This window comes from Neoarius graeffei, chromosome 12 (assembly GCF_027579695.1).
Source record: "Neoarius graeffei isolate fNeoGra1 chromosome 12, fNeoGra1.pri, whole genome shotgun sequence".
In the NCBI taxonomy this organism is placed as follows: Eukaryota; Metazoa; Chordata; class Actinopteri; order Siluriformes; family Ariidae; genus Neoarius; species Neoarius graeffei.
Genome location: NC_083580.1, coordinates 58,624,933 through 58,647,354, shown reverse-complemented (window position 1 = coordinate 58,647,354; position 22,422 = coordinate 58,624,933). Strand labels below are relative to the sequence as shown.

Below are 22,422 nucleotides of genomic sequence, written 5' to 3'. Positions count from 1 at the left end.
ATAGAAAATGAATTAATGAAATGAAATGTAGAAAAAAAATTAAAATAGTCGAGACCTTTCACTGACGCCACAGATTTTTGTTTATCATGCAGTGACTGCTATATTGCCGGGCAAACAAAGAAACATAGCTGTAACAGTTAATAATGAAAATCAAGATGACTGCAGCCAGTACAATCTCTCTGAAACGATTACCAATTTAGATTATACCAGCAGATTGCATTACATCCAAAAGCTGAAACATGCAGGCATCACAGATCCATATAATTTACCCACAAATGTATTTATTTATTCTTCCCACTGCTCTGGGTATGTGTGTGCATGCTCATTACTCACTTGTGTGCATGTGTGCATGTTCACTGCTTCAGATGGGTTAAATGCAGAGAAGGAATTTTGTTGTGCTTGAGTGTACATGTGACAAAAATAAGGGCTTCTTCTTCTTTTTCTTAATTTACCCAGAAATGTATTTATTTCACTTAAAAAGTGTACAGCAAATCAGCTACCGGATTTGGGACTCTAGGACATCCTGGAATATTTAGTAGTTGAGACTTCTAAATACACGGGAGATGATAAAGGCAGACAAAAGTACAGATGCCTACCAATATTTTGAACAGGTTATGTTATGGGAAGTTCCTGATTTAAAAAAACAAACAAACAAACAAACAAAAAAAACCCACCAAACCTTATTATGTCAAATGTAAGCTCAGACGTGGACTTCTAATGGTAATAAACAAGCCAGGGTCTAGATCTAGCATATTTTATGGTGTTTAGCCTCGTCTACATTATCAGTACATAAAAAACATGCTGCTAGTCTAGCCAAGCATTAGGTCTAATAAAATATATCGCATCCAAAATGAAATATATCATGATCATGAAACCTGTTAAAAACTTGCCTGTCAAGACCAAAGTTTTGTCCATGTTACACCAACTTATGGACTTGTTGAATGTTAATTTGAATACACCAAGGCTAGATCTAGATCTATGGGATTTTTATAACTGAATGGCCTTGAGCTAGAAAAAGCATTAGGAGAAATAACAGGTACACAGAGCTTTCACACTAACCTGATATAAGATGTTCTCCACACGCACGGAAATGCTTTTATTATCCAGTTTTCCCGTTTAACTGCAGCTCACTATTTTTCTTGCCATTCTGGGTTCGCCGGGAAGCAGTGAAAAGTTAAACCAGGCTTATCTCCACATCTGTTATTACATCCAAAAGCACTTCAGGTCTCTGGCATTGTTCTTTTAGACGTAACTTCTACCAGTTTATCTGGAGATATACTGAATTGGGCTTACAGTCACTTGTGTACACTTGTGCCGGTAGTTGTCCAACACAAAACTTGCCTGGTAATATGGTCGCACGCACTCACTGTGAAAGGCCCCATTACATAGTGGCATGAAGATATGAAGTTTATCTTTAAGTGGTGAACAGATTCTTCTTCTTCTTCTTCTTCTTCTTCTTCTTCTTCCTTGTCCAGCACTGTTGCCAGGTCAGGGTCAATGTGGACCCTACTGATCCACATGTCATATTAATTGGAGCAAAGTTTTATGCCAGATGCCCATCCTGCCGCAAGCCTCCCATTTCTGGGATTGGAAAACAACCATTCACACACAATCACACCTATGGGCAATTTAGAGTAGTCAATTAGCCTAACTGCATGTCTTTGGACTGTGGGAGGAAACTGGAGCACCCAGAGGAAACCCACGCAGACACAGAGAGAATGTGCCCATGCCGCCCATGGTAAACATATTCACAGGTGAAAATATTTTCAACATGAGAAGATAAACTTCATATCTTCACACCACCGTGTAATGTGTGTGTGTGTGTGTGTGTGTGTGTGCGTGCGTGCGCGCGCGCACGCGTGCAATGGTTAGCACTGTCACCTCACAGCAAGAAGGTCCTGGGTTCGAGCCCAGCAGCCGGCAAGGGCCTTTCTGTGCGGAGTTTGCATGTTCTCCCCATGTCTGCATGGGTTTCCTCCGGGTGCTCTGGTTTCCCCCACAGTCCAAAGACATGCAGATTAGGCTAATTGGTGGCTCTAAATTGACCATAAGTGTGAATGGTTGTTTGTCTGTGTCAGCCCTGCGATGACTTGGCGACTTGTCCAGGGTGTACCCCGCCTCTGCCCATAATCAGTTGAAATAGGCTCCAGCTTGCCTGCGACCCTGTAGAACAGGATCAGCGGCTACAGATAATGGATGGGTGGATGGATGGGGCGGCACGGTGGTGTAGTGGTTAGCACTGTCACCTCACAGCAAGAAGGTCCTGGGTTCGAGCCCAGCGGCTGACGAGAACCTTTCTGTGTGGAGTTTGCATGTTCTCCCCGTGTCTGCATGGGTTTCCTCCAGGCGCTCCGGTTTCCCCCACAGTCCAAAGACATGCAGGTTAGGCTAATTGGTGGCTTTAAATTGACCGTAGGTGTGAATGGTTGTTTGTCTCTGTGTCAGCCCTGCGATGACCTGGTGACTTGTCCAGGGTGTACCCCGCCTCTCGTCCATAGTCAGTAGAACAGGATAAGCAGCTACAGATAATGGATGGATGGATGGATGGATGGATGGATGGAGGGTTGTTTAATATACTTTGTACGCCATCCCATCTCTGTTGATGACTAACACAGGTGAGTTTAAACTGTACGTGACCCCACATGACTGTATGTCAGTTTGATGGTCTAACAGTCTGCCGGTGGATAAAATGGGCTAAATGTTAACACATACTACCATCGTAAAAGTGATTAAATACACTAAATACATAGTTACATATGTTTATGCACTAGTTCCTGACCTACACTTTACATGCGTTCAAACCCTCGTTATTAAATAAACTGTTGAGTGAGTGAGTAAGTGAGTGCGCGCGCCACCTGTGTCACTGCTCACTTCCTGTATTATTCTAACATACTGTTTAGTGCGATAGCACCGATATGGTTTGGGACGCAGCCCTGGGCTCTGTGGTGTGTGTGTGTGTGTGTGTGTGTGTGTGTGGGAGAGTGATCCATGGAGTAGGTCACACTCCAGAGTCTGGACGAAGAAATCTGGAGGAAGTTAAAAGTCAGACTGTCTTGCCATGAGAGTTCAAGAGGATTGTGAACATGTGGAAAACTATGCGGTGAGAAGTGCAATTTTTGTTGCTGTCATATTAAGGCGCGTCACAGCTTTTTGTTTTTTGTCATTTCAGTGCTGATGATATTGATTTGTTTGTGATTCTTTCTGACTGGTGTGTAGTAAAGCATCATGAACACTTGGTTTGGTGTTTTATTACATAGGCCTATAATAAGTGAAATGCAGAGGTCATACAGTATCTCCTCTGTCTTCTAATCAAAGTTGTGATGTCATTAAAACCCGTTATTTGCATCGTTTATCAGTATCATCCGGTAATAATGAAAATGGAAAAATGACATTATTTCCCCCCATGTTCCCCCCCCCCCCCCCCCCCCCCCACCTCCTAATTTATTATTAATTATTCTTGGTCATATTTAAATAGTTTATGCCACGTGTTTGTAATAGTTTATGTTTTTCCTCCATTACTTTTTTGTCAACCAACCACTGGTAAACAGCAGTGCTATCTGTGTCAGGGCCTAAAATAGAGCATGAGCCAGGACTTCCAGGCCTTCAGCTCTCCATATATGTCTCCACCAACCAGGCGAATGTTTCTGTCCACTATCACCACCATTCTGACATTCCCACCTGCTGCTGGAGCTGCTTTATATAGATCATCAGCTTTCATGCTTTTCTTATCTGGCTTGTTAATGTTTACATGCCACCTATGCCATGGGGCATGAATGTTCCACAAGAGAAGTTAACAATGAGGACATTTCACCTGAGAGTGCACAGAGGCTTTATCACTCTCATGAGTCCCTAATATGAGATGTGAGCTTGTTAAAAATAGGAATGTCATTTATAAGATGCAGCTGTAGTTTATGAGAGTGTTTCATACTGTGTGTCATTTGGCCAGCTCTCAGTGAATACGTCTTTGACTTTGTCTCCAATCACCTTTATGCATACAGCGTTTTTCTGCATAACCTTGCAGTGTCAGGACACTTAAAGACATTTTCAAAATGCAGTGTGATAGATAGTTTTGCTTGGTGTTGGAACAAAATGCAACACACCAGAAAAGCAGCACTGTATGATTTTGCTTATAATTTAAACTCAACTACCAAACAAATGTTATCATAGGCAGGTTTCCAGTAACCTGCTTAAAGCACAATTTGAAATTGCGAACTAAAAACAAAAAGAAGAATTGAAATGTGAATTTTGAGAAAAAAACCCTCAAATATCGCAAAAACGTGTGTAGGCTTGCATGAGCTGGTTTTTCAGATGATTCAATAAAACAATATTTCACAAAATTGAAATGGAATGACATTTTTCGCATTTAAGTCACATGACGATACATGAAAATGTTTAATTGGAACGACTATAACTAGAGGAGAAAACCCAGCTTTAATCGCTTAACATCACTCAGTGGAAACACAGACCATTTGCAATTGTGTTTTGTTGACTTTTTTAAAAAAACTGCTATTATTTTGTGCAAAACTGCAATGGAAACCTGTCTATTGATCACTTCTGTTATAGTAGCTATAAACACTCGTTCCTCCACCTTTTTTTCCTCACCCTTGTAGGTCATAAATGAAAAACGCAGCTTTTCATGTTACTAAGAAACCAAAGAAACAAACTTTCCTGAGGTGGAAAACCAAGTATTTAAAAAAACACTGTCACTGGAGACTCCTTCCATAAATATTAAAATGTCTCCATACATAGAGTTTCACCGTAAAAACAATTCTGGTTTTCTTTGTTAAATAACAACACATTATTTCATCTGTTTATTATTATTATTCTTAGATTATGTGGTGCATCCACTATACAAGTCCCTGTGAATTACAGGTAGCTGTTATAGATTGTAGATGTTATAGATGTCGTCATCGTCATCGTCGTCATCACTGCCGAACCCGATCCGGGCTTGAGGCGAACCATGTTTGAGTGACATGGTGCCACTTCTCTCAATTTCTAACAGCGCTCCAGAGCACACTTGCACTTTTGAGGTTGGGTTGGAAGTTGTGCTAGTAAAGTCTTCTTTGATGATCTTGGGCTTTCTTTCCATCAATTCTTCTTCGAGGCACAATTCTTCTAGTCATCCTTTCCTTATGTAATGTCCAGTAAACTTAAGTTGGCATCGTTCAGCAGTTGTCAAGAGTTGTCTGTTTTGGCCTACGTGTTGGAGAACTTGTTCATTTGTAATTCTATCCAGGTATGAGATCTTGAGCATACACCGATAAAACCACAGCTCCACAGCTGCAATGTTGTGCCATGTTTCTGCCGTGAAGGTCCACGACCGAAAGGATGAGATCAAAGATACAAGCGGCTGAAATGAGCTTTCTCCATAGCGTAGCTGGGCTCACCCTTAGAGATAGGGTGAAGAGCGCAGACATCTAGAAGGATCTTGGAGTAGAGCCGCTGCTCCTTCATGTTGAAAGGAGTCAGTTGAGGTGGTTGGGGCATCTGATTAGAATGCTTCCTGGGCACCTTCCTTTGGAGGTTTTCCGGGCACATCCAACTGGGAGGAGACCTTGGGGTAGACCCAGAACACACTGAAGAGATTATATATATCTCATCTGGCCTGGGAACACCTTGGGATCCCCCAGGAGGAACTGGAAAGCGTTGCTGGGGAGAAGGATGCCTGGAATACCCTGTTTAGCCTGCTGCCACTGCGTCCCGACTTTGGATAAGCGGAAGATGGATGATGGATGGATGGAGCCATACAGGATTATTGTTATCGCTTCTGTTATACAAAATTAATCAGCAATTTCTGAGCAATCAGAATCAAAAATTCAGCCATGCTGTGGTATAAGGCAAAAATGATTACATCGGGATACACAAAAATGTTCATTGTACATAATATACATCATGACGTTTCGGCTTGCTAACAAAATGGCAGGAAAAAGGCGAAAAGAAAAAAAGCATTTAAAGAAATACTGGTTTCAGAGTCAAAATATCATTATGTAATGTTTACAGAATTACATTTATAGAATAAAATCATTTTATTAAGGAAAAATTAAACAGTTGCTAAAAATTAATTTTAACACCCAACTGCTTGTTACTGTGAGCAACAATGCAATGCCCACAAAATACCATATTCTGGTTTGACTTTTTTTGCAGTATCAACATTATATCAACAGACTGCCCAGCATTATTACATATTTATGAGTTTATTTTGTGTAATAGACATACTGCTAATACTAATAGAAGAGTATAATGTGAATTCATCACAGTATTGATATTATTCGGTCATATTACCAAGCCCTGCTTTGCTCATTTGCTTGTTTGGTTGTTTAGAACCAGATGCTGCTTAACCAGCTGAGGGAGATCACTGGCATTCAGGACCTCCAGATTCTCCAGCGTGTCCTTAATGTAGGTGCAAGCCCACAGCCCTGCTGTCTAAGCTAACAGCACAAACATAAACAGTAATGTGAGCTGGAATTAAAAATCAGATTGATGTTTGCAAATATGAAATTGATACCAGTTTGTCCTTTGCAGTTAGATTCAAACACCAGTCGACGAGCAGAAGATTAACATGCTGTAATTTATATTTTACAAATATGAAAACCAGACTAGAGTCAGTCATTAATTTATTTTGACTTCAGGAAAGCCAGGAGGACATTAGCCATGCTGTTGCACTCCTCACTGCACAAACAGTGGAGAAGGAACAAGTACCTGAGGAAGCTTCGACTTCAGAGTATCACAGAGAACCTTCTCATCAATACAGCAGTAAGAACATAACAGGATACACTCCCCAAATTATATGTACTGTATTATAAGTACACTGTTCAGTTTTATAAAACACACTAGGGCTGTCGTTTGAATATTTATCATATTATCTTTAACTGAATGCAAAAGTTCCATGTTCGATGTTGAAAAATGAGGAAAAGTTACATCGAAGTCATTTCCAACAGCCGTAAACAGTCACATTTTTTCTATAACTGAATTGAAAATGGTGTTCTATGCAAGGACTGAAACACTACAGTACGTTATTATTTAAAAAAAACATTAATACCTCAAAGTTGATTATTTTCCTCAAACAGCATATCATGACATGTTTTCATCCTCTTATTCTACAGTAAGTCATCAACGATTACAATTTTGGAGTTTGTGTCACACTTTTTATCCCTTTAGAGTTACTTTTAATGTTGTGGAACATCTGCAAAACAAGTTAGATCCTATTATCACCTATGTTATAGCAGCTATAAAGTCATTCCCTCACCAGCCTCTCTTTTTTTCCTTTTTTTTAAATTCAGCTTGTCATGTTAGTGAGAAAATAACAAACTCCTCTGTCCCGTAGACTTTCCCATGCCAGAAAATTGTTACAAAGCACTGACAGTGGAAAACCCTATAATAAATACTAAAAAAAAAAGTCTCCTCACATAAAACTTCAGCACAGCAAAGGTTATATTTTTTCCTTTCTTTGTTAAATGTCAGCATATTCTTTAAGTCAAGTCAAGTCAATTCAACTTGTCAAATATGCTATACATGCTCGACATACAGCACAGATGAAATTTCAGTCCTCTCTGCCCACGGTGCAAACAGGCAATGCAATAAATAAAAATAGAGTAACTGAAATAAACAATATAAACAGTATAAACACTAGATAAGAAATAGACATAGACTAAACACTCATATATATATATATATATATATATATATATATATATATATATATATATATATATATACACACATAAATTGGAGCAAAAGGACAAAATAAACAGTCAAGGGCACTTGAGGTATAGCAGGTAAACATGAAATAAGCAGTATAAACAATAAACTAATAGCTGTTAAGGTGAGGTAGTGCGGAATAGTGCAAATGAGCGAGGTAAAGTGAAATGTGCAGTCCCTGAGTTCAGTGTGCGAATGAATGTTGAGAGTATGTGTGGGTGGGTGGGTGTGGGTGGGTGTGTTGGGGGGAGGAACTGTGAGGGTGACATGATGTCAGATGCTGAAGGGGGGGCAGGGGGGTGTGCGGGCAGAATCTGTGGCGGGGGCAGGGGGGGAGGAGGAGCAGAACAGGGAGGGAGTTGAGCCTCCTGACCGCCTGGGGAAAGAAACTGTCCTTGAGCCTGCTGGTTTTGGCCCGGAGACTCCGCAGTCTCCTCCCCGACAGCAGCAGGCTGAAGAGGCTGTGAGATGGGTGGGTGGGGTCACCTGCAATCCTGATGGCTTTGTGGGTGAGGCGGGAGTTATAGATATCCATAAGAGAAGGGAGAGAGACACCAATGATCTTCTCAGCCGCTCTCACGATGTGCTGCAGAGTCTTGCAGCAGGACATGGTGCAGGTGCCGTACCACACGGTGATGCAGCTGGTCAGGATGTTCTCGATGGTGTCTCTGTAGAAAGTGTGCATGATGGGGGCCGGGGTTCTTGCTTTCCTCAGTTTGCCGAGGAAGTGCAGACGCTGTTGGGCTTTTTTGGCCAGTGATGCGGTGTTGTTGCTCCAGGACAGGTCTTCAGAGATGTGCACACCCAGAAACTTGGTGCTGCTCACCCTCTCCACTGCAGCACCGTCGATAGTTAGTGGAGCATCTGCTTATTAATCTGCTTATTATGCTTAGATTATGTCGAGAGTTTGCTTTACGAGTCCATGTGAATGAGTTGTTACTATAGAAATGATAATGTATTAGAACAAGTCCATTAATATTAGGCATGTACTGAATCATCCAATTAATGATGCAATTTGATTAATGATACTGGGTTCACGATTTGATTTTACCATGATATTTTTGGATTTTTTTAAAATAAAAACAGCAAAAATGCAACAAAACATGCAACACTTATTTTCCTATTCTTTATCAAGATTCCGTTTGTTAAAATAAAAGAAAAAAACCCTTTTGTTTCATTTTCTTCATAACCAACAATAATTACTTACCCACTTCTTGTAAAGGTTGGAGTAAAATATAATAGCCTATTAACTAAAATATTCCTTTTATTAAAAATGAGAAATTTGTGGGGCGTCGTGACTCAGGTGGATAAGGCGCCATACCATAAACCTGGGGACCCGGGTTAGAGTCTGACCCGAGGTCATTTCCCGGTCCCTCCTTGTCTCTCTCCCGCTCATTTCCTGTCTCTACACTGTCCTATCCAATAAAGGTGAAAAAAGCCCAAAAAAAATCTTTAAAAAAAAAGAGAAATTTGTTATTAACTTGGCTTTTTTCTTAATAGACTTTAATGTACATTTGTACTACCTGCATTTACTTCGCTTTTCTTTAGCTTTCAGCAGTTTGTAAAAAGGTCGCTCTGTTTTTTTCTTGAATCTATTTGTACAGTCAATCGCACAACAGCTCTTTCCCATTTTAGAGCTTTCTTGTTTGTTTTTGCAGCATTCAAGCTGTGTTACTTCCATCTAGGGTGACGTCATATGCATTCCTGCTATTGTGCGTTATTGCACCCTCTACTGTCTAAACAACACATTTACAGCTAGGAAAAACTAAGAGATTACGCAGCCTGATAATAATAGCAGCTCATTTTTATCCCCCACTAGCCGAAAGGCCCAAAGAGGGATTATGTCGTGGCGATGTCCATCCGTCCACCCGTCCGTCCATCCCAGGAAAGGGTACTCACCTTCTGAAATCAACTCCTCTTGCAATTTTTGGAGGAATTTCACGAAACTTGACAAGAGGCATTGTTATATGTTGGTAATACGTATATTATAATTTTGTTCCGTTCGGTCACATTTTACCAGAGTTGCAGCCCTTGATTAACAAAATTATACTTTGACAATTTCATGAGAGCATGTTTTCCTTCTGAAATCAACTCCTCTCACAATTTTTTGAGGAATTTTACAAAACTTGATAAGAGGCATTGTTATATGTCGGTAATATGCATATTGTAATTTTGTTCAAGTCGGTCACATTTTACCAGAGTTGTGGCCCTTGATTAACAAGCTTGTACTTTCACAATTTCATGAAGGTGTGCTTGCCTTCTGACATCAAGTCCTCTCACAATTTTTGAATGAATTTCTCTAAGCTTGGCAAAAGGCCTTGTTATATGACGGTAATATGCATACTGCGATTTAATTTCGTTTGTAATTTGGCAAAAAGTTTTCATCCCCTGCTGGCCAAAAGGCCAGAAGTGGGATTATGTTGTGGCGAAGTCCGTCTGTCTGTCCATCCGGCCGGCCGGCTGGCCCGGGAAAAGGTTCTCACCTTCTGAAATCAACTCCTCTCACAATTTTTGGAGGAATTTCACAAAACTTGGCAAAAGGCTTTGTTATAGGACAATAATACGCATATTGCAATTTCATTTGCAATATCTTGTAGCGGGGGATATTGTGCTCTCAGAGCACTCTTGTTATTTCATCGACTCAAACTGTCATAAATTTGTATCACAATTTTATCATCATATATCATTACATGTCTAATTTATATACACCAATCAGCCATAACAATAAAACCACTGACAGGTGAATTGAACAACAATGATTATCTCATTACAGTGGCACCTGTCAATGGGGTGGGATATATTAGGCAGTAAAAGAACAATCAGTTTTTGAAGTTGATGTGTTGGAAGCAGGAAAAATGGGCAAGCATAAGGATCTGAGTGACTTTGACAAGGGCCAAATCATGATGGCTAGATGACTGGGTCTGAACATCTCCAAAATGGCACATCTTGTGGGGTGTTCCCGGTATGCAGTGGTTAATACCGAACAAAAGTGGTCCAAGGAAGGACAACCGGTGAACCAGCAACAGGGTCATGGGTGTCGAAGGCTCATTGATTCTCATGGGGTACAAAGGCTAGCCCATATGGTCCAATCCCACAGAAGAGCTACTGTAGCACAAACTGCTGAAAAAGTTAATGCTGGCTAAAACAGAAAGGTGACATTGTAATGAGATAATCAATGTTATTCATGTCGCCTGTCAGTGGTCATAATGTTATGGCTGATCGGTGTATACACTTGTATTTTGCTTTGCAGTCGGCATTACTGTCAGAATGGCTTTTATAGAAAATTAATCAACACCTTCTGACCAGTCAGAATCAAGAATTTATATAATTGGCCGTACCCAGGTTCTACAAATGCTGTATGTAATGAACGTGTACTGGGACATTGTGCATAGCAACAGATAAAATGCTCCTATAGGAAAGAGGTACAGATGGTACAGCTGTATAAAAAAAAATCTGTCCAATGAACTTGGCCTATTAATAAAATAGATCAGACTGTGTTATATAATTTCTGACAAACTGAAATTACTCAAAGCATACTAAACATTAAGATCCTATTACTCAGCCTTTGTTAGTATGGACAGACATCTTAAATACAAGTATTTTAAGTACAAGCATTTTCTAACACTGTAAGTGATATAACTCCTGTTTGTAGAAACAGCTAATGATGAACTGCAGGTCGCCATTGAGCTCAGTCTTCAGGAGTCTCAGCAGGCCGAGGCAGAGGAGAGAGAGCTCCACAGGTATCCTCACATTTCCTGAAAACCTGCACACATCTTAAAAATAGAAGCAGGGACTATTACTGAAGATACTCCAAAACATGCCATGTTGCACAGGGCTCTGGAGGCCAGTGCTGAGGAGAATGCAGTCCATGTGAAGAGGAAGAAGAATGAGGTGTCAGGAGAGATGTGCAGTCCCACAGACTGGATCAGGCAGGAGGGTTGGCCTGTAGGCATCCGCAATGTGGGAAATACCTGCTGGTTCAGCGCCGTCATCCAGGTAGGTTGCTGTCTAGCCTGCGACGTTTGCATTAGGAGGATTAGTGGAAACACTATAGGCCTACAACTTGACGAATAATTACAAATTTTGTACATGTTAATTACTATCAATTTTGAACATACTGTGTTTATGTTTTGGACACACTAGTGCTTTCCCAAACGCAAAAACAAAAGAAAACATTATACTTGGCATGATCACTGGGTGTCTGATCCATGACTTTTTTGGAATTTCTGCCAATATTTTTTGAGAATATGAGCAGAAAACATGCTTTGTTGTAATAAAAATATAAATAACACAAAACCAGAAAAAAAAAAAACATTCCAACAAGTCCGCCATCTTGGAATTGTGGAAATTGCATGACAGTCATACCAGCGTTTTTTGAAACACTGTGTTTTCCTTTCACCACGGTACAATATGAACTTGGTTTTCAGATTCCACTTTGGAGAGCAGATTCAAAAAGATGCATTTTTGGTGGTTGCCGTATTAAAGTTGATGAATAAATAAGTTAATAAAAATGTAACATAAATGATATTTTTAAAAAAGCATAAATGTTGTGTTATGAGAGAATAATCAACGATAAAGTGGTGTGTCCTGAAGTGTTTTATTTCTCTTATACCACAGCAAGTTGCCAACATTTACACCTGGTATATTTAAAAGGTGCTGACTGCAAAGTCATCTCAAATTTTCAAATTCTTTTATTGCGCATGGTATTTTCCTTTGTCCTTCAAGAACAATATCATGCGCACATGATGTGATCATTTTGATGTGCTGAGGGTCGCTTTTCTCTGTTTTGGGACTGAATATCCTGCCTCTTGAGGTAAACAGTATGGCCCTATGGAAATAGCCAAATGCGAGGAGCTTTAACTAATTAGCATAACCATGGAACTGCGTCACATCAAGATGTTGACGCGCGGAAAACGTCGTGGCTCTGCATCGACCTCAGAGAGTTTTGAGTCACATGGATGTAATTTGTGGTTGACATTTGTGAATAGATCCGTGAAACAAGCTGGAGCCAATCCCAGTTGACTTCGGGTGAGAGGTGGGGTACACCCTGGGCAGGTCGCCAATCTATCACAGCCTGGCTAACACAGAGATGAACAACTATTCACATTCACATTCACACCTCTGGGCAATTTAGAGCAGCCAGTTGACCTAATCTACATGTCTTTGGACTGTGGGAGGAAACTGGAGTACCAGGAGGAAACCCACACAGGCACAAGGAAAACATGCAAACTCCACATAGAAAGGCCCCCAGTCACATTTCATCCTTTCTGAACTGATTTTAATTGCATTGAGGATCTTCTGATGTATTCCTATGATGCTGGTTTAAATAAGTGTACATTGTATCCTCCACTTAACAAAAACATTTCAGCACTCTTATCTTGCCTGTTATCTTGTAATCTAGCCATACTGTGCAAATGAAATTACCACCGTTGCTAATGACAGGAGGCTTGAAAAGATGAGCTTCTCTTTCTCTATGACACCAAAGCATCTCGGCACTCTAATTTTATTACAGCCATTCCAGAGTGAATTTAGCCCGGCTTCTCAGATGTCTGTGCTGAAATTCAAGTCTTTATTGATATTGATAGACTGCAGGGCTAAATAAATAGTGCAGCATGATATGCTCTGCTCTGAACTCTGAAGGCTATGCCTGTTATAAATAAGCTTGAAATTATAAGATTAGCCAAGTTAGAAAATACTGTTAATTCATATATTCTCTATCGCAAAAAAAAATGTGGATTTTTAATCCAAGAGTTTGTATACAACTCTTGGATTAAAGTTGATAAATGCCATTCAATAACATGTCTGCATTCTAAGTAATCGGAAGTTGCTATTTTCTGTCAAAATTATTATTATTATTATTATTATTATTATTATTATTATTATTGTTATTATTATTATTAGTGAATTTTATATTTATTATTAACTGTCTTACATTAATTAGAATTCATTCTTTGACAACACTAGTTGTTTGCCTAAATTTGCGTAACTGGATTTGATTTTATTTTTTAGATTTGATCAAAACAGAGCAGCAGATTTCCAACTTGGCACGGGTTAATTGGTGCAGATGTGTGCACTATTCGACTATTAATGAGCTCCGCTCCAGTACTTGACAGCTCATCCACCCCCAGTCATTTTGTTGTGTGACAAAAAGCATTGATGTTAACCTCAGCTCTGACCCCAGTAATTACCCACTTCGGAATGTTTTATATCCCAAAATCCACCCCAGCCATTACGCTCTATTGACGAATATGCCTTGTGGTAAATGAAAATGAAATGAAAGCAAATGATGATATGCATGAGTCACGCAAAATTTTCTCGCTCTTGTTGTTTTCAGTCTCTGTTCCATCTGCCGGTGTTTCGCAGACTGGTGCTCAATTACTGCCTGTCTGAGCGCGTGCTGGAGAAATGCAAGAGCCACTCTGTGAGTAATCAGCCGCCTGCAAGGATCTGGCTCATATTCTGACAAACATTCGAACACACTCAGATCTTTAGATCCCTTCTGGGACAGGAAAGTGCTTCTGGGAATACCTTTCAATAAAAGTGTGATTTAGCTAGATTATATATTTGGTGGAATCTCTTGTTTGTTGTCTTAGTGAGGAAAAACTCTTACTGGATATGTAACACCACCATATGTCTCCATCTTTATATGTAGGAGAAGAGAAATATAGCATTCATGCAGGAGTTGCGATGCCTCTTTGCTCTGATGGTGGGCTCTAATCGCAGGTTTGTGGACCCCACTGCAGCTGTGGAGCTGCTCAGGGACGCTTTTAGGACCAGCGAGGCACAGCAGGTACATTGACACTGGTTTAGTAAACAAGGCACAACTGATTATTATACATAAAAAAGCAGACCTAGAAGACAGCTGTCCTCAAACTGCTCTCTCTCTCTCTCTGTCTATCTATCTGTTTGCCTGTCTGTCTTTATGCAGGTGTGTGTGTGTGTGTGTGGGGGGGGGGGGGGGGTGTTTAGTATAAGCATACCCCCTCAGAAGCACGCTGCTTGCACAGCTGACAAACGACTTGGTTTATACTCTTTAAAAAAAAATCAGTACAGCACAACTGTACTGTAATATGTATCTTTTACCAAGAAAGGTGTATATATTGTACAACCCCAATTCCCAAAAAGTTGGGACACTATGTAAAACATAAATAAAAACAGAATGTGAAGATTTGCAAATCATGGAAACCCTATATTTCATTGAAAATGGTACAAAGACAACATATCAAATGTTGAAACTGAGAAATTTTATTGTTTTTTGAAAAATATAAGCTCAAGATTGAAAAAGTTGTGTAATGCTAAAAAAAACCTAATTTGGTTAATTGGCAACAGGTCAGTAACATGATTGGGAATAAAAAGAGCATCCCAGAGAGGTGGAGTCTCTCAGAAGTAAAGATGGGGAGAAGTTCATTGCTCTGTGAAAGACTGCATGAGCAAACAGTGCAATAATTTAAGAATAATGTTCCTCAATATAAAATTGAAAGGAATTTGGGGATCACATCATCTGTGGTACATAATATCATAAAAAGATTCAGAGAATCTGGAGAAATCTCTGTATGCAAGAGACAAGGCTGAAAACTGACATTGGATGCCTGTGATCTTCAGGCCCTCAGGACACACTGCATTAAAAGCAGACATGTGTCTGTAGTGGAAATCACTGTATGGGCTCAGGAACACTTCAGAAAACCATCGTCTGGGAAAACACTTAATTACTGCATCCACAAATATAAGTTAAAAACATATATAAACAATATCCAGAAACACCTCCACCTTCTCTGGGCCCAAGGTCTTTTACGATGGACTGAGGCGAAGTAGAAAATTGCCCTGACGTCTGATAAATCAAAAGTAGAAAATCTTTGTAGAAATCATGGACACCACGTCCTCCAGGCTAAAGAGGAGAGGGACCATCCGGCATCATCATGGGAAGGCATCATTAATGCTGAATGATATATACAGGTTTCAGAGCAATATGCTGCCATCCAGACAAAATCTTTTTCAGGGAAGGCCTTCCTTCTTTCAGAAAGACAATGCCAAACCGCTTTCTGCACATATTAAAACTGCATGGCTCCGTAGTAAAAGAGTCCGGGTGTTAAACTGGTCTGCCTGCAATCCAGACCTGTCTCCCATTTAAAACATTTGGCGTATTATGAAGTGCAAAATACAACAAAGGAGACCCCGAACTGTTGAGCAGCTGAAATTGTATGTGAGGCAAGAATGGGACAAGATTTCTCTTTCAAAACTACAGCAATTGGTCTCCTCAGTTCCCAAACGTTTACAGAGTGTTGTTAAAAGTAGAGGTGATGCAACACAGTGGTAAACATGCCCCTGTCCCAACTTTTTTTAAATGTGTTGCTGACATCAAATTCAGAATGAGCATATATTTTTCAAAAAACAATAAAATTTCTCAGTTTCAACATTTGATATGGTGTCTTTATACTATTTTCAATGAAATCTGGGGTTTCCATGATTTGCAAATTATCGCATTCTGTTTTTACAGTGTCCCAACTTTTTTGAAACCGGGGTTGTACCTTTGAGTCTTTACTTTTCAATTTACTTTTGTCATTTTAAATGTATGCTATATCTGCATTTCCAGGTGAATGATCCATATTAAAGATCAGGGTACCAGCCTGGTGACAAGGCAAAATACAGTTTAGTACCCTGTGTTACTTATTGAGAATGTAAAAGGGTACGCTGACACTTGCACGATTCCGTGGCACGCATTGGCACGACTCGAGTCGTGCCAGTGCGCAAACTAGTCGTAAACTGGCGTGAAGTGTGCGTAAACCCGTCGTGACTGCGTGCCATGTCGGGATGAGAATTTTGAAATGTTCAAAATTTTGGTCACGACAAAATTTCGCGACCGGGTCGTGAACTATGCGCAAACTGTTTGTGATCTCGTCGTGAACTTGTCGGGACGATGCGGGAGGATGCGTGCCAGTGCGTGGAAGTGCGCGCCATGCCACGACTGTCATGAACTGCCACGAATAGTTCACGAACAGCTCACGTCGAGTTCACGAGTAGTTCACGACATGTTCACGAATTGGTGCGCGTCGCAGCGTGGCCGTGCCTTCCCACTGACACGGTCACGCATTGATGGCACAAGCAGTTCACGACTAGTTTACGCACTTCACGAACAGTTTGCGCATGGCACGAGCAGTTCACGATTACTGCGCGACAGTGGCGTTCGCGTCGGTGCGGGGGTATATATAGGGCTTCCCGGACACTTCTCGCCATTCGCAATTTTTTTTCTTGCTTTTTTCTTTAATGTCTTTTATTTTCTATTCCTTCATGACTTTCTTTGGGGGGGGGGGAGTTTCGTTTCTTTTATTTAAAAAATGGAACAACTGTGGATGCAGCTCATGAAGCTACTACCATTCTTTCTTGCCAAGGGACAGCACCAGCAGGGGACATGTAGTAATGTGACAGGTAGTCTCGCTGATCCTTTGCATCCTTCTGGGTATGATGGCCGGTTAGAGGCAGCAGCCCCTGCAGGTGTCGGTCAGTCCTCCATCCACCAGGGATCAGATCATGTGTGTCCGGATCTTCGCGGTCCACTTCTGAAATTGCGTGTGGGTATCTGATGAGGATGAGGTTGTGCATGACACAGGCGTGCCCAAGTCGGCACGACACCGTCCGAATTGCACAAACTCGTCGTGCCAATGCGGGAAGTGCGTAAACTATGCGCAAACTATGCGTGAACTCGTCGTGCCAGTTCGTGAATGTGGACGGGCACGCATTCGTGAACTCGTCGTGAACTATGCGTGAACTAGTCGTGAACAGTGCGGGAGCCTCCCAGTTCGTGCCCCAAAATGGCACGACTTGCCACGACAAAATCGTGGCCAAAAGTCGTGCAAGTGTCAGCCTAGGGTAAGCATTTATCTGCCCATGCCGACATGAAATGTGGTTATAAATTAAAAAGCCACACAAAATCTAGGTGATTTTAGGTCACATTTTGTGTCTTCGCGATCTACATGGGCACAGACATGATGAACAAATTAGATGGCTGTTGATTGAGTCCACTTGTAACCTTGGAGACAAGAGTCACTGCAAATCAGTGCAGCGTTCTTTTGACTAATCACTTTTCCTGTATGAGACGTTTCTATTCTGATGGGTGTGGTCTCTTCCAGGATGAGCTTGCCCACATCAAAGTGGCATAAGAGCTCAACAAATGGTTTGTTGAGGATGAAAATTATATAAATAATATACTCCTGCCTTCGTCACCAAGTCTCACCCCAACTGAATACCTACTTGTTTCAGAATGGTGTGTTATATAGTGCTGTCCAACAGCATCATCAAAATGCTAATTGGTCCAAGATCTTTTGGGTGAATAGCATTCATCTGTACAGTAGAGCTCCAGAAACTTGTAGAATCATTGCCAAGGTGCACTGTTCCAGCTGTTCTCCATTTATATTCATGGCTTTTGGCAGACACCCTTATCCAGAGCGAATAACAGAAGTGCTATGAAGTCTCTATCAATATATACGTCCTGATACTGGTTCACTAGGTCACAGACCAAGGATACCATCAGGCTCAAAATGTTTTGGTGGCTCATACTGGCTCAACATTTTACTTTTAAGACACTTTGTTTTGTTTTTTCTTTGTCACCTTTATGTTCTGTATGTACTCAGCAGATGGTTAAGGTATGCATTGATATGGTTAAGATGAGGCAGTGTGAGAAAGGTAACATGCTTGCCTGTTTTAGGATGTTAGTGAGTTCACACACAAGCTGCTCGACTGGCTCGAGGACGCCTTCCAACTGGCAGCTAATGGCAGGTATGCTTTTGGAAATGGAAAATGGAGCCTGATTTATTTTTACCACTGAATTTGAAATAACTCCACTGATATATGGACTTCATGACTTTCCAGTAATCCAGAAGATAAACAGGACAACCCAATGGTTCAGCTTTTCTACGGGACATTCGTAGCCCAAAGAGTTCATGAAGGTAGTGGGGAAAATATCCTTTCATTATTGAGGAGGATATGTTGGCTAGGTGTTTAATTTAAATTATTATATATTTTGATGAATGCAGGTAAGATCCTCTCCACCATCGAGCAGTTTGGACAGTATCCTCTGCAGGTGAATGGGTTCAACAATTTGGATGAGTGCCTGGAGGGTGCGATGGTAGCAGCAGAGATCGAATCACTACACTGTGATCAAACTGTGTCGTCTGGACAGGAGGTCAGTGTTATGATCTAAAATAAATGTCCATTATGTGATTATAAATACCAAATATGATTTGTGCGAGTATGAAACTTCTTTGTTTTGTTTTTTTCAGCGATGGTTCTCCAAGCTGCCACCAGTGTTGACCTTCGAACTCTCCAGATTTGAGTTCAATCAGTCTTTAGGACGACCAGAAAAAATACACAAAAAGCTTGAGTTCCCTCAGATTATCTACATGGACAGGTGAGAACCTACTGAAGTAGTTAATTCTGTTTAGAATAGGTTTTTGTATTATATATTTAAATATTTTATGGAAGAGACAGTCAAAAATGCACACAATTTCCCTCTTGTGCCAAAGAGATGTTTGGTGTCTGAAGTTTGCTTCTAGTTTTACACTGAAGCAACAATGCTAATGTTGCTAACTGGAAGAATCAGACAGACTACATGCCTAAATCATGATTCACTTGTTTCAAACTGTATCAAGTTGCTTTGACTTTTCTGGGTGGTTCCTGACACTGTATAACACAGTTATCTGTTTGATAAACTGCTTTAGAAAGCTAGCTAGTGTTGCAGAATGAGGCTGTCAGTGGAGTATGTCAGGTAGGGGAGAGCGGGGAGACTCGGTACAGTTTGTATTCCCATAAATTAATTCCAACCAATCAGGTTTCAGATTACATCAGAAGTTAGATGTTGCCCCTGAGAGTAACCTAATTTCCTTTGAAGCCATAAAGCTGGACACTGCAGTAAGGTCTGTGCAGTTAAATATTTTTGTCAACCAAAATTTGTATTTTCTACTTCGCCTCCACCTCCATTCTATGGTGTAATGTCTGCTGGTGAATTTGGGATTTGTTAGGAATTAAAGTATATAGCCTAGAGTTATCATATACAGTATTATTTGTTCAACTTAAATTCTGGAGAAAAAAACATTTAAGGATTTTTTTGTTTTGGGGTGGGGTTTTTTTTCTCCAAAATGGCCAGATGGGGAGAGTTGGGACAGTTCATCATGTTACAGGTTGTTTCTTGTGATTTACAAATATTAAAAAAAAATTTTTTTTGCTAAAAATCTGGGAGTGTACCTGCATGAGGATTAAACTTATTTCATTCCTTCTTGAGAATGGAACTGTTTTGTCGAGTCAGGTTTTGGGTAAACTGACATTTTTCTATCGCTGTCCCAGCGTTGTATGTTCATGCAGTTCATATGTTAGAAGTTTTGATAATAAATAAAAATTAAACATGTAGGCCGAGGTATTTTATTTTTGTTCCATGTCTCCTCACTATGTCCCAAGTCTCCCAATATAATGTCCCATATCTCCCCTCAATGTCTCATGTCTCCCTGCAAAAAAATAATGACAGAAAAAGTGAAGCCTGAAGGCCAGTACATGTGACAAGCTGAGAAACCAATGTTGTGGTAAGAGGGTATAGTAAATGCTCTCTAAGGCAGCTGGGCCATAGAAGGTTCACGCTGCACGCTGCATGCTGCACGCTACACGCTACACGTTCACGTGAAGAACCGGACCCTGGGCCATTAAACTTCATGCTTGGATGTTCACGTGTTGCGTCTGTTCTACTTTGACCGAGTAACCAACAATATGGACTCTTCGGATGACGACGATTGCCTCATTCTGCTTTTACTGAGACAGAGGAAGAGAAAAAGGAACAGAATTTGGAGCCGAGAACACTTCCTTCTGAGAGAAACCCGTGGTGAATTTCATCGAACATTCTATAATCTGCTTGACAATCCCGATGAAGAACTATTTTTCAATTATACCATTCAATTATATTTTTTCTGAAGTTTTCCCCTGAAAGCATAGAGTTATCTCCCTAGACCCGTTCTGATTGGCTGGCGCGGCGGTGACCGCATGCATTGACTGGAATTTCCATCTTCATGCCTAGAAAAAAGTGTGCATGTTCATTTCTCGCTTCACGCGTGAAGTGTGCAGCGTGCAGCGTGCAACGTGAACGCCGTTCTATGGCCCAGAGCAAGTCATGCTACGTTTGTCCACTTTTCTTTACACGCATGTAGCGTGCAGCATGCAGCGTGCAGCGTGCAGCGTGAACCTTCTATGGCCCAGCTGCCTAATGCAATATGAATGTGACGCTACCTGCAAAGAATTTCACACAGTCTACGAAAGCTGAAATCTTGTCCCAAGTCTCCCAGCTATCCCCTAAATATGAATAGCTAGATAGCTAGCTAATAAAATTGATGGTGTTTTTATTTTTAAGGTAAAAACAGTACTAGCCATATAGAAGCTGGTGTGCTGACCTGTGGCATACAAAAGAACTTATGATGATCTTTTTGAACATGTTCATGCTTTATTCTATTTGATAGTTCATTTCATAAAGTCATAATGGTTAAAGTACCAGGCTAGCTATCACTTAGCTACAGTGGCCAGAAAAAGTAAGTGAACCCTTTGGAATGACCTGCATTTATGTGTAAATTTATCTGAAAATATGGGTCTGATCTTCATCTTGGGTACAATAATGAACAAGCACAGTCTGTTTTAACTAATACTACACAATTTATTACTTGGTTCTTGTCCATATTGCATACATCATTCAAACATTCAGTGTATGTTGGAAAAAGTATGTGAACCCCTCGGCTAATGACTTCAATAAAAGTTAACTGGGGTCAGGAGTGAGCAAACCTGGAGTTCAATCAATGAAACAAGTTTGGAGATGTGGGTTAGACCTACTTTGACATTCAAAAAAAAATTGAATTTGCTACTTACAAGAAGCATCTGCTGACGTTAACAATGCTTTGCAAAAAAAGAGATTGCAAAAGACAAGATAAAACTTTATTAATCCCGAAGGAAATTCTTGTGCCAGAAATCACTCCATAACAATAATGTTCAAATACAACAATACAAGCTGAAAATAAACTGTATGTAAAATAAAACTCTACAAGAAATAAATGACTAAAAAAAAGTGCCTAATAAAACAACAATAAAAATACTGTAGGTTACATAAGGGGCTAAAGTACAAAATTAAGATGGGAAGGAGGAAAAAAACAGTGCCTAGATAGTTAGCATTCTAACAATAGAAATAAGGGAAGTTATGTAAGAGACTAACCTGATGGTGAAAGTAAATATTGCACATGGTGTTGGGAAAAACGTTACTGCACATGACAACTCAGTATACTGCACATGATGTTGGTATTATTGTTTTGGTATTATTATTGTACAGAAGACCTAAGATCAAGATTTTTTTTTTATTTGAATAAAGCTGGAAATCTCAAAGAGTTTAGCTATTCATCAGTCTACGGTGAGTCAAACTGTCTATTAATAGAGACAATTAACACTGTGGCTAGTCTCCCTAGAAGTGAGTGCCCAGCCAAGATTCCACCAAAGGCGCAATGCAGAATCCTCAATGAAGAACCCTAGAGTAACAGTGCAGCAAAGCAAGAGAATAGTCACCTTATCCTGTCTTGAACCCAGGTCTATAGGCTGCCAAGCCTGCACCCTGACCACAACACCAAAGAGCCAGGCTCATTGGTATGGCAGTCAGAGCACATACTCAACCGTAGTGATGGGTACTCCGTCACACTGCCTTCCCCTTCGAGAGGAGCA

The 22,422-nt window shown here is 40.5% G+C and overlaps 1 protein-coding gene across 1 annotated transcript in view; it reads left to right on the top strand.

The window, feature by feature from the left end:
* The first annotated feature begins 2,989 nt into the window (after positions 1-2,989).
* Positions 2,990-22,422, top strand: part of usp28 (ubiquitin specific peptidase 28) — a 62,766-nt gene continuing 43,333 nt past the window's right edge. Inside the window, exons 1-11 of the mRNA XM_060936132.1 lie at positions 2,990-3,100; positions 6,322-6,396; positions 6,630-6,753; positions 11,351-11,438; positions 11,532-11,694; positions 14,033-14,119; positions 14,351-14,488; positions 18,398-18,468; positions 18,562-18,638; positions 18,726-18,874; positions 18,972-19,099. Coding sequence (XP_060792115.1) covers positions 3,059-3,100; positions 6,322-6,396; positions 6,630-6,753; positions 11,351-11,438; positions 11,532-11,694; positions 14,033-14,119; positions 14,351-14,488; positions 18,398-18,468; positions 18,562-18,638; positions 18,726-18,874; positions 18,972-19,099 — 1,142 coding nt within the window. The 5' untranslated portion in view covers positions 2,990-3,058. The remainder of the gene's footprint in view (positions 3,101-6,321; positions 6,397-6,629; positions 6,754-11,350; positions 11,439-11,531; positions 11,695-14,032; positions 14,120-14,350; positions 14,489-18,397; positions 18,469-18,561; positions 18,639-18,725; positions 18,875-18,971; positions 19,100-22,422) is intronic.